General features: G+C 38.3%; 1 protein-coding gene across 2 annotated transcripts in view; it reads right to left on the bottom strand.

Annotated features, from left to right (window-relative positions):
• The window catches only part of LOC136879120 (GATOR1 complex protein NPRL2), an 81,337-nt gene that overhangs the window by 58,341 nt on the left and 9,253 nt on the right, over positions 1–13,743 (bottom strand). For both annotated transcript variants that reach the window (XM_067152867.2, XM_067152866.2), the window contains exons 2-3: positions 8,670–8,761; positions 684–840 (exon numbers count right to left, since the gene is read on the bottom strand). In XM_067152867.2, coding sequence (XP_067008968.1) covers positions 684–840; positions 8,670–8,761 — 249 coding nt within the window. The remainder of the gene's footprint in view (positions 1–683; positions 841–8,669; positions 8,762–13,743) is intronic.

Genomic DNA, 13,743 nt, shown 5'->3' on the forward strand with positions numbered 1-13,743 from the left:
ATGTCAAAATGTTTGAATTTAATAGACCATTGCTCTATTGACAAAATGGTATGCTTGCCAATCACAAGATGGCTCATTTCTCTGATATGAATGCGATAAATGTGTCATGGCTTAGCACACTGTTGACTGTTTCAGAATTATCCATACCTTCTGAAATGCCTAATTCACAGGAAAGGTTCACGATTATTTTATTGAATAAAGTGAAGGTTGCATGAGAACCTACGAATAGCTGTGACTCATGTAAATTAAAAACCAATTCTGGGCATACAAAGGGCTACAAAATTGATATATCAATGGGTTAAATAAATCACACTGTCTACAAACTTTGAGTTTTGAGTAGAATTTGCTTATTGTTGTGTATTCAGAGCATACTAAAAACGGGCATACTAATAGAAAAAATATAAATTCAGAAGACCAAATGTTTGATAGAGATTGTACACTTTTACTGATATCACCATTCCTAACTACTGTATACAGAAACCACTAGAAACAACGAAAGACAATGTAGTCAGTGTAATTAGTCATTTCACACGATGTCATAAACTTGGTTACCAGAGCACAAAGCTAGAAAATACCTAGAAGTACATGGTCACCACAAGTTATTGTGATGTCTTTTGTATGTAAAATGTTGTCCATACAAAGATTATTTATTTTCTTTCTAACTACATAATGTTGTCACTTACCAGGTAATCAGCAAGCTTCTTAACAACAGTTTCATACTGTACACTTCGTGCCCACGCATCACACACAAAACACAGGTTGAAATAAAATGCATTTCTGGCATACTTTTTGTTGTCTATTCTCACAGGAAATCCCAGGATCTTTGATTCATATAATGTTCTGAAATGTTAAATGATTTTTCCATTAATAATCAACATATTTTTTAACTACAAGAAAAATTTAAAACTAAATTTTATCATCAGATCAGATATCAATTATATCTACTTTATCATAATAGCAACTTCAGATTTACCAATAAATGTACAAAAGAAATGTACATTTCTATTTAAAAAATGTAACATTCAGTTCTATTACATAATATTAATTTATATTTACATTAAAGAATTCCATGCTTAATTCCTATGCTAGAAGGTCATCACATACATTAAATCTCTACTAGGGCTTAATCGGTGACAAAAGCCTCTGATTATTCATATCTTCTCCCTTTTAAAAACAATCACATCTTTGTTAACATTGGTGCTTCCACGGCCCGTACTGGTAGACATGATATGGGCCTTTGGGCTTATGCCATATCAAGAAAACAAGGTGAAACCCTTTATGTTTCACAGAGAACTTTGCATTTAAGATTGTTTTACCGTTGGAGCAGTAGTGGTACATTCATTCAACACCAGGTGGCTCGCTGTATGCTGGCACAGCGCTCCAAGCGGGAGCTGCCGACAACTTTAAGCTCCAATTAAGATGTTCATCACACCGTGTGTGCGTGAGGAGTTACAGAGAGGACATCAGATGAATCAGGGACGAATGTGGTAGAAGAAATAAATAGAAACTAATAAAATCAAATGCAACAAAAGACACCAAGATAAAATAGAACAGAGCTGAAGAATGAAAAGAAAGTATGTGATGATAGGAAAAACTTAAAACGGTCCACCTTTTCAATACAAAAAGTTATATTTTATTTATAACATGTATTTGTACTTGGAACTAGTTTCGACGCTGTGTTTGCGTCATCATCAGCCAAAATGGGAAACGGGCAAGCATGTAGGCATTTATGTTACACAAGGCGTTACATTAAACAATACACATCTTACAAGGAGATAATGTAACGCCTTGTGCCTGTTTCCCATTTTGGCTGATGATGACGCAAACACAGCGTCGAAACTAGTTCCAAGTACAAATACATGTTATAAATAAAATATAACTTTTTGTATTGAAAAGGTGGACCGTTTTAAGTTTTTCCTATCATCCTTCTCAGTTCAATACGGACAAAAAAAAATGAAATTCTTAGGTTTAAAAGAAAGTATGTGGAGAAAACCAGATGATGATGTGAGATGGTGTGAGAGAGGGGGGAGGGGGCATAACCAGTGTACACATGTTATGAAAGTACGATATTAACACATAGCTTGGAATGAACCAACTGGGTGATGACGAACGTACGAATTTGGAAAACACTGAAACGAAATAACAATATAGAAAGGACAGGGAAGAGAACTACCTACGTAAATCCTTAATGGCTGGCAACTACGTATTACTTAATTGATAGCCAGTGTCCCTGTTGAAATTGATAGGATTTTTACGTATTTCCACAGCTTTCCGTATAATTCTAGATCTGCAGTGTTTAGTGCGGGTAAGAGCTCAAGCATTTTGGAACACAACATCATGACCCAACGATAGAGCGTGCTCAGCTATTGTTGACTTGTCTGGCTGGTTGAGACGGATATTTTTTTGGTGTTCCTTGATGCAAGACCCAATGGACCGGCATGTTTGGCCAATGTATACCTTGCTGCAAGTAAGTTAAATTTTGTACACCCCAAGGTGTAATAGTGCGGACAATTTGTCCTTGCTTTTACCTAAACTGTGAGCAATTTTAGTGACTGTGCCAAACACGGTTTTTATATTATGCTTGGGAAGAGTTTCACCTTATTTTCTTGACACAGCATAAGCCCAAAAGCCCATATCATGTCTAATCACATCTTTGCTCAGAGAAACACTCCTTCAGACATTTATTCTGATATCAGTAGTTCAAAAAGTACGTTCCTTCTGTCATGTCCTAGTTTATGAGCCACGAGTAATGGATGAGTGGTCTAGTATGTAGGTCTGGAAGTCCAGATACTAATTTGTTAACAAACAAAAAAGTGAATCTTGGACAAGTTGCAGTTCCTCTTGTGTTCAGATGGAGAAAACTAAACAATTCACCAGTAGCCTCTAAACCGTTAGAGTTAAAGGCTGGCTAAGGCTGTCACCAGTCGGTGGGACGGAGAATTGGAACTACAGTGTGTTTAGAAATATAAATTTTAAAGTTTTTGTGTAACTGAAATATGTTTGTAAATTTTTTTAAATATGGAAACATCACGATAATATGGAACTGTAAATGAACATTGCAAGATACGAGAATTGTTTTCACGATAATATGGAACTGTAAATGAACATTGCGAGATACGAGAATTGTTTTCGAAGTGTTTTTTTTTTTTTGTATGTAAATTTTTATGTAATTTATAATTTAAATTAATGTCAGCAAGGATGTAACTTGTCCAAAGGTTGATTTGATGTTTGTAATGTGATTTAAAAATGTAAAAGGTTATTTAAGTTGAGTCACCCTGTACCACACGTGTGGTTTCCTATGATGAAATTTTGGTGTTGTAATCGTAATGTTCCAGAACTTGTGCAATTGCTAACGATGCTAAAATGACCATATATGGTCACAAGATTTCCTATTGGCAAAAAGGTCCAGGAATCTAGCGTAAGTTTAATCTTATTGGTTAATTGTAATCGGGCCATTTCCGGCCTGGTGGCCGGCTTGGAAAAATTATGCGTGAGGTCGGCGTCAATTTCCATCCGACCGCCCAAGCGAGTGTTCGCGCTCGAGGGCTACTACCCTCGGGAGCTCCATCTTTCCGCGGTAAGTGTTATTTCAGTGTTTTTGCTATGTTATTCTCAATGTTTTCTGGTTTTGTTTCATTTAGTTTAATTCCTTTGGTGTTTCATTATTTCTTTGCTTAATGTCATTTTAAAAGTTTAATTTAATGTGTCCGAGTTTACCCTAGGTTCCAATTGCCGTAGTTTCAATTCTTTCATCCATTAAATACCTTCGCTTTAAACTATACCTTTAATGTAGCATCACCTTCATTGTTAAATCAAATTTTATGTTAAGTTACTTAAGTATGTCTTGTTTCCGTGTCGTGGAACTGTATTCTGTAAAACTTTGTCATTTTTAATATAGTTGCGCTAGAGGGTGTTTCTTGTAAGTCTTTTCTCCCCCATAACGTCATACGTTCCCATGGACCTCATAGATAGGGCTTCCCAGCACGTTCCACTATCCTGTCTTAGTTGTCATTTTTAGGCCTGTAAGTGTTCCCTGTATTTGGTTTATATGAATTCTCTGCCAATGCGTCATTTTCCTATCTCATTATTATTATTATTATTACTCTTATATTACTTTCTATTATTATTCTTATTTTATCATTATTTTTTCTATGTTATTATTATAATTTATGTGTAACTGTAGTTGTCCCGAAATTATGGTTACAAGGCTATGCATTAAGACATTCACTGCAGCCTGCTAACTATGCTTTCTTTTTAATACCACCCGTACCCCAGCAGCTTGCATACTGACACAGCCAAGAATGAGACTGGGACTTCGGTTGTAGCTACATTTTTGCTTTAGCCTATGTCAGAGACAGTGCAAAAGTACTGCGTTCATCAAGAAATGGCAGTACGCAGAACAAGCTAGAGATACTGCATATATTCTGACTAATTGCAGGCAACTAAAGGAGTTCACGTTACTTTTCTTCGTTCCTTTGTACGATATCATAAAAGAAGGAAAAAATGTGTGTCCTCATCCCAAGATGGTGCAACTCTTTTCAGGCACACCCCTAATGGAGGTCAACTGCATGTACCAGCCCTTCTGCCATTCTTAAACCTTTGGCAGTGCCAGAAATTGAGCCGGGGCCTCCAAGGATGACAGCTAATACGGCTAACCATTACATTACGCAGATCCACACAAAAGAAGTGAAGCAGAAGAACAGCATGGGCCCTCAATCATTTGCTTTTGCAGATAATTTAGTCACCTGGGGAAATACTGAGACAGAGATCTAAGAAAGGTTGCACTTCTGGAATGATTATCTGAAGGTGAATGGACTAAAATAAGCACATTCAAAATTGCTATGGATTCAATGTCAAACTAAAATTGAAAGTACTGTATATTCTTCTTCTTTTCCTACCGCTTTTCCCACACCTGTGGGGTCACGACTACGAACTGCATCACACGTGTGGATTTGGCCCTGTTTTATGGCTGAATGCCCTTCCTGACACCAACCCTAGATGGAGGGATGTAATCACTATTGCGTGTTTCTGTGGTGGTTGGTAGTGTGGTATGTTGTCTGAATATGATGAGGAGAGTGTTGGGACGGACACATACACCCAGTCCCCGAGCCAGAAGAATTAATCAGAAGTGATTAAACCAAGCTCAATAGCTGCAGTCGCTTAAGTGCTATGTTGCTAGATTTTTCGACCTATTTATTAAGTCAAGTCAAATATACCCGTCTCCCTTAATCTCGAAAACCAACAGTCGCTTAAGTGCGGCCAGTATCCAGTAATCGGGAGATAGTGGGTTCGAGCCCCACTGTTGGCAGCCCTGAAGATGGTTTTCCATGGTTTCCCATTTTCACACCAGGCAAATGCCGGGGCTGTACCTCAATTAAGGCCACGGTCACTTCCTTCCACTTCCTAGGCCTTTCCTATCCCATTGTCGCCAAAGACCTGTCTGTGTCAGTGTGACGTAAAACAAATAGCAAAAAAAAAAAAAAAAGGGCAGCGATTAAAATCCCCGACTCGGCCGTGAATCGAACCCAGGATCCTCTGAACCGAAGGTCAGTATGCTGACCATTCAGCCAACAAGTCGGACAAAAGTACTGTATATGAAAGACTTAAGACATTTACATAATTTAACTAGTCCTATTTTTTTTTATCAGGCTTGAAGATGGTTCATACATATCACAGAAAGGCAGATAAAACTAGTCATGATGCAATGCAAGATGCTGTACAGGATGTTCTGAATACTGGAATGTCGGTTCACCAAGCAGCTAAATCTCATTCAATACCTTACCCTACTCTTCGACGATACATCCAAAAAATTAAAAGTGATTCTGATGGAAGATTGACACCAAACTATGACAACCGTAAGGTATTTACTGTGGAACAAGAAAAGGAATTAGTGGAGTATGTGTTGCATTCTTCTAGGATATGCTTCGGCGTTGACACCAAAACATACTGGCGCTTAGCGTGTGAGCTGGCTGTGAAAAATAGTCTGACAATTCCAGAGAACTGGAATGAGGGAACAGGTGTGGACTGGTTATATGGGTTCATGAAATGAAATCCTAGTTTAAGTATCCGAACCCCAGAAGGCTGCAGCTTGTTCAGGGCAATGTCTTTTAATCGGTATAATGTTTCGACTTTCTTCAACAACCTGGAAGAACTGTACCAGAGGTATCCTGAGTTTGCTGATGGTACCAGGGTCTTCAATTTAGATGAAACCAGTACCTCAATTGTACCAGAGACACTTCCAAAGATTGTGGCACAGAAAGGAATAAAACAGGTTTCTCAAGCTACTATTGGTGAACATGGTGTCTTGGTCACCACCTGCTGCATAATTAGTGCGAGTGGTACTTTCTTGCCCCCAGCAATGGTATTACCTCGAGTACATTTTAAGCAACATATGACAAGTAGTGCAGCAACAGGCACCCTCAGATTAGCTACAAAGACTGCCTGGATGAACAGTGAACTCTTTATGGATGTCATGAAGCATTTCATTCATAAATCCAGTAGTAGCAAAGATAATCCTTCGCTTCTGATTTTAGACAATCATGAAAGCCATCTGTCTATTGACGTAATATATTTAGCAAAGGCCAATGGAGTTGTTATGCTGACTATACCCCCACATACCTCAAACAAACTGCAGCCTCTAGATGTGGGCGGGTTCTCTTCATTCAAGGGAAGTTATTACTCAGCACTAAATTCCAAACTCCTACAAAATAAGGGTATTCCTCTTACAATTTACAATGTAGCTGCATGCGTTAAAATTGCTCATGACAGATCTATGACACCCTCTAACATATGTTCTGCCTTTCAAAAAAACTGGAATTTTTCCTTTTGAGAAAGACATATTCACCAATGAAGATTATATGGTCAGTGAGGTGACAAACAGAGTTAAGGAAAATAAAGGAACAATGTCAGATGCTAGCAGTGTTAGCCTGTCACAAGATCAGCAGCAAGCAGGACCATGTGTAGTGCAAGATAGGCCTACTCAAACATCTTTTCCTAAAAGATTTTCTCCAGAAGTAATTCGAGGATATCCAAAAGCTGAGAACAGAAAGACTAGTAGGCCTAAATGCAGGAAAGGATGAAGTTTAATTGCAACTGATACACCAAAGAAAAATTTGTTGAAAGCCACAAAACATCCCATAGAAAAGGTTAAACAGAAGCTTTATGAGCAGGAATCTGAGGAAGAGGACGGTGGAGTTCAGTACGAAGAGAGCGATGCCAACCTGGATGAGTTTGATGAATCGGAATACAACTTTGAGGATTTGGACAAATCTCCAGAAACAGATGATTTTGTTCTGACCAAGTTTGAACTGAAAAACAAAAAGTATGTTTACTATGTGGGGAAAATATTGAAACCAAAGGATGATGCAGGTGACTATCAGGTATCATTTATGAGAAAGAGGAAAGCATGGGTGGAAAGTTCTTTTTTCCTCAGGTAAGGGATGAGGCATCTGTTCCAGCAAACAATATAGTATATGTGCTGCCAAATCCTACTGAACAGGGGTTGACAAAGAGACAAAAATCATACTTCAAATTTGGAATTAACTTCCAGTCCACTGAAGTCCGTTAATTTCAAATGTGTATGCTTGGTTGTAAGAGAGTCATATATGAAACTTATTACGTACCAATCCTGACCTATGGTTGCGAAACATGGACCGTGAGAAACAAAGATGTTAGTAGAATCCAAGCAGCAGAAATGAGATTTGTCCGTAGCATGATCGGCAAAACACGGAGGGACAGAGTCCGTAATGAGGAAATCCGCAAGCAGGCTCAAGTTGTAAGACTGCAGGACAAAATAACAGTGCAGCAACTGAGATGGTATGGACATATGCGACATATGGGTGATAACAGAATACCAAAAAAAATGTACGATCTAAAACTTGAAAACAAAAGATCAAGAGGGCGACCAAGACTCAGGTACAAGGACATGGTGAAGATTGATATCCAACAGAGATGACATACTTTGGAAAGCACTGAAGAAGGAGAGAAGTTCAGGGACCGCAACTGGTGGAGAAGCCTCGTTTGCCGACCCATCGCTTAAGATGGAACGACGTGGGATATGTATGTATGTATGCTTGGTTGAATGCCTATATGCTTAGTTATGTAATTTATAAGAGGATTGTATGTGAAGATCACATTAAATTTGGAAATAACTCTGTAATTAAGTTCTTCTGTAGACTGTAGACTGGTTCATGGTACCCCAAGGATGGGGCAGAATGAACCATTTACCTAATTTTATTTAAAGACACACAGCTTAGAAACTACTATTCATAGTATATTCATATAAGGGCATTAGATATTTGAATGATTGAACTTCAACAGGGGGAAAACCGCAGATCTGTATTAAAATTACTGGATGAGTAGCAGTGAAAAATATTTTTTCCGGTTCAATGTGCCCCACACTCCCCTATGATATTTTATGATATGTATATACTATATGATATATTCCTCTGTTTAACACTTTCTCTGAGTATTCTGAATTCCTCTCACACACGCTTAATTACTTGACTAATTCCAGTTTCTCATATTTTCCCACTCAGTTCCCAACTGTTATTTATTTCAACAGGCCATGGAATCTTATTGAGGAAATATTACAATATATGTGTTCATATGAATTATTAGGTCTAAAGTCTAGTAAGGTTTAGAAATGAAAGTACAAGAGGAAAACATACACAGTCAAAGTGCTTCTTTGAAGTTGAGCTTTTGGGATAATGTACACACTCACAGCATCAAAAATCTCCTTTGAAATATAATTTTCAGGAACCTGAAACAGAAGAGCATAAAAGAGCTGTTAAATATAATATCTTCATTTAACTGATCAGTAGTTGCCATAAGACCTATGTGTGTTCGTACAACGTAAAGCAAATTGGAATATTCATCCAAATACAAAGAGGGAATGTGAGATGAGGATAACGAGCCTGTTATATAGCAAAAATTCTATAAGTTAAATAAACAATGTCTTAAACATCTGAAACATACATTTTCACATCACATGGGGAAAATAAAACTAAAATTTATTTTTACATCAATAACACTGCGATATGCCCTTGCTGGCGGGACCTAGTGTTTACAGTGCACTATGTCTTCTGGTATGGGCTAGAGCAATCTTGTTACTTTCATTGATCTGTCTCAGCTTTACCCTTGGCTTTGACAAAATGAAAGTGACTGAGGTATGAGTGATGCTAGTAATGCCATTCCTTCTGCAGCCAGTCCCTGCTATGAATGGTGTGAAAATATTGCTCATAGGGTCGGTTGGTGCATGCATTTCAGTGGGCTTGGCAGACTGATGTGTAATAGCAACTTCTGGCTCGGTGAGGAAAGCAACGGGAAACTACCTCACTCCTCATTTCCCTAGTACGCCTCTTCAGTGATGCCTAGGCCATATATGACAGCTGATGGCAGAGCTGTTGAGGATCCAACCAGCTTTCGGGCTGAGGACTAAACATACATACATAACACTGCGATAACAATGTGACTACAGAATGCAGAACACATTACACTAAAACAATTGCTTAAGGGGGGAGACCTGGCTTAACAAAGGGAAAAAAAAGGTTAATATTCATTCGATTGTTAAATATGCTACAACTGTTGTTGACAATTGCTGCACATATCCCAGTATTGGCATGCTTCCTGGCAACCAGAAGCAACTTCAACAATTTTAATTCTAATAATTATACATACATACATACATACATACATACATACATACATACATACATATCCCACGTCGTTCCATCCTAAGCGATGGGTCGGCGAATGAGGCTTCTCCACCAGTTGCGGTCTCTGAATTTCTCTCCTTCTTCGATGCTTTCCAAAGTATGTCCTCGCTGCTGAATGTCAATCTTCACCCTGTCCTTGTACCTGAGTCTTGGTCGCCCTCTTGGTCTTTTGTCTTCAAGTTTTAGATCATACATTTTTTCAGTAATCTGTTATCTCCCATGCATCGCATATGTCCATACCATCTCAGTCGCTGCGCTGTTATTCTGTCCTGCAGTCTTACAACTTGAACCTGCTTGCAGATTTCCTCATTACGGACTCTGTCCCTCCGTGTTTTACCGATCATGCTACGGACAAATCTCATTTCTGTTGCCTGGATTCTACTAACATCTTTATTTCTCATGGTCCATGTTTTGCAACCATAGGTCAGGATTGGTACGTAATAGATTTCACATATGACTCTCTTACATTTTGTTGGTATTTTCTTGTTCCATATTATGTCTTTAACTATTTTGTAAAAGTTGCTACCTGCCTGAATTCTGTGGGAAATTCCTTACCTATAGAACCAGAATCAGAGATAACACTTCCAAGATATTTGAATTGTTCATCTGTAGCTGTTTCCCCTCCATTTCAATGTGCCCCATTGCTTGTCCGTATCTCTTCATGACCATAACCTCACTTTTCTCTTGGCTGAAGATGAGTCCATATTCTTTAGCAGCTTCTGTCCAGGAGTTTATTTGTCCTTGAAGGTCTTCTTTAGAATCTCCCCACAAACATATATCATCCACGAACAAGATAACTTTCATTTTCTTACCTCTATGGCTTGGTGAACTTTTCTCTGAATCTCATTCATCACAGTGATGAAAAGAAGAGGAGACAAAACACCACCCTGTCTTAACCCAGATTTTATATCAAAGATTTCAGTCATTCCTACAGGTGTTTTGATTTTACTTTGGGTATCTTCATACAAATTCTTGATCCTGTGTATCACGTCATCCTGTATTCCAATTTTCTTCAGTATTTCCCACACATTCTCTCCGTTCACAGCATCAAATGCTTTCTTGATATCCAGAAAGGCTAACCACAAATCTCGGTTGTGTTCGTAGTATTTTTCCATTAACTGATGGACTGTAAAGATTAAATCAGTTGTTTATCTCCCCTTCCTGAATCCATATTGTTCTTCGAAGAGGTTCTCTTCAATAAGGGGTCTGATTTTACGCTCTATAATTCTTTCATAAAGTTTACCACTTGAGTAATTCCTGTCTCGGGGGTGGGCACTTTACACTTCAGTAGGCCAGAGTGATAGGATGGCTGAGTTCAGTCGGAGACCCAGTCCTGTGGGGTATAACATGGAACCCATGCCCAGGGATATGGGTGAAGACCTCAACGGCAGTGAAGACAGAAGTGAAAATCACTGGTATGGTGGATCTGGCGGAAGAGGCAATATCTGATCCCTGAGATCTGACGCAGGGCCTGCTGCCTTGCAGGGTGATAGGGGACTATTAAAGGCTAAAGGAGATAACCCTAACAGAAAAATCTTCGGAAGTGATAGGCCCAGCAAGTCAGCTTCTGAATAATTTGGAATTGCTTCCAAAACTAAACGAGGCCTCGGATGGAAATATTGTAATCACCAGAATAATGACTCTAATAATTGTAATATTTTAAAATAAAATGTTCAAAATTTCCCGCCTTTTTAACAACATATCACTGTTTCCCTTATAAATTCCAATTTTATGAGAATTTTCATACTTTTCCTTTTATAAAGTGTGTATCAAACCTCCACCTACAAAATGAACCTCAATCACTAACATAGACTGTGATTTAGATATTTTAGTCGGGTTTTTATTCCGAGCACCTGAAAATATTAATATTTTTTAAATAAATATGTTATATAAAATCTAATATAAATCCTATTGATCTGAATGAGGTACAGATTGTAGTACAAAACTATGGGAGGAACCCTGAAAAAAAATAATAATTATCCGTGAAACAGTAAGATAGTTATGAAGGAAACCGTGATATATTGTTAAAAAGGTGGGAAATTTTGAACATTTTATTTAAAATTGTTATAATTAGAATTCTGAAATTATTGAAGTTGCTTCTGATTGCTAGGAAGCATGCCAATACTGGAATATGTGCAGCATTTGTCAACAACGTTTGTAGCATATATAACAATTGAATGAATATTGGCCTATTTTCCCTGTGTTAAGCTGGGTCTCCCCCCTTAGCATATTAGATCTCAAAATCGGAGGTAAATTGAATGGACAATGTACCGGGCGGTACACCTCTATGCCGCACATTTAAATCTTGCGCCAATTAGAACTCCTCTACAGGAGAAACACAGAACTTGGAACTAGATCTACTTAAACGTTTCCTCAGAAGATGTCACCTCCTTAATTTTGTGATTGTGAAGTTTCCAGTACTGTATGAAATTCTACGTGTTTTGTTTACCATTTATCAGGAAGTTTGGATTTTCTGCAACAGATGTCGCTACAAAACTATGATCATGCACCCTGGTGCGAAGTGAAGGAACTTTATTTGAAGAAATTTTGTATTCATAAGTTTGTTCTTTACTAAATTATGTTCATTCATTTTTGGGTTGGCAATATTGATCTTTTCTTTCCGCCAGTTTTGAATTCAGCCAATCCCTAATTTCTGTAATTAATTTTCGGCCTATCACAGGCTTCTTCTTCGATTTGATGTGTAACTTTACGCTAGCCAATAAAAGTAAGAGGGTGTGGCTTGATTATTCATGAAAGGTCTCGAACTTTCCCCGAGGGTTTATAAACTGCGGATTTTCACGGCTCTTGGCCACTTGATCAACATCTAACTGAGTGTGTGTATGTGAAGCAGGAGACGGGTGCTGCCTCTTTCATCAGGCAGCAGTTCTTCAGCAAGGTAATGGCTGTTTAACATCTTTATTTCTTGTTAACTCAGCAGTTTAACCCGCGGGAAAGGTCCGAAACTTTTACCATGTAACCTACTTTTCTAAAAATGTAATTTTCTGCCGGCTTATGTAAAAACTTCATAAAATCTGTAACCGTAATTCGGGGATAGAGAGTGATGCACCCACTCGAGCTCCCCTTCATATTGGTTTGAGGTGACTATGTTTTGTAACTGGTTTTCTTCCTTTCTGTAATGTCTTAAATTATTCTTATACGAGTCACTTCCATAGTTTGGGAATAGCCCCTGTTTCATCGGCCTAGTGCCTTTTAGGTTTTAGGAATGCATATTTAGGAGTGCAAGTACACGCTTCCATTCAACTTGGTGTTTCAGGCCATTTACTTAACCTGTTCTTTTTCCGCTAAGGCCCAGTAGGTTGGGTACGAGATACCCCCATTTCATTTGTGTAAGTTGTGCCTTGATGGCAAGTAATTGCAAAGTCTGATATTGCCTTGAAGAGACTTGAAAAACTGAGAGCGTGTCAGCTCTTTTCAAGTGTTGTAAAGGTGCCTCTGGGAGGGCTGATATTGTAAATGCTGGAGCAAGGGCTCCATGTATTAGGGGCTTGAAGCCCAGGACTTGTAGAATTCACTACCTTGTATTTTACTTGGCTCATATCTAACTTGCCTATGGGACCCATTATATTGTTATTCGTTGATTTTTGAAATTCTAAAAAAGAAAAGAAAAAAACCTTTGTTAAAGTTTTAAATTCCATTCTTGACTTTGTAGTTAGACCCGTTCACCCTGGCACCTTCTTTCACCTATGCGTTCCACGGGTAACCCCGTAACAGACAACAATAGACAAAATGAGTTTAGGAATAATTTTTTTGGGAAGTCTTTGACTTAATGCAACTGAATATTTTCATGTTAAATTCAAAATAACTATAAGTTGTTTTCAGTATATGAAAATGCTTTATTTTACAATGCAAAATGTAAATTTATGTCCTCGTCGCAAGGTGGTGCAGTTCTGTCCAGGCACAGCCCCCAAAGGAGGCAATCTTAAATATCTGGCAGTACTGAGAATTGGACCCAGGTTTCTGAGGACGGCTGCAAAAGGCACTAACTGTTACACTATGGAGGTGGTCA

This window comes from Anabrus simplex, chromosome 8, assembly GCF_040414725.1.
Source record: "Anabrus simplex isolate iqAnaSimp1 chromosome 8, ASM4041472v1, whole genome shotgun sequence".
In the NCBI taxonomy this organism is placed as follows: domain Eukaryota; kingdom Metazoa; phylum Arthropoda; class Insecta; order Orthoptera; family Tettigoniidae; genus Anabrus; species Anabrus simplex.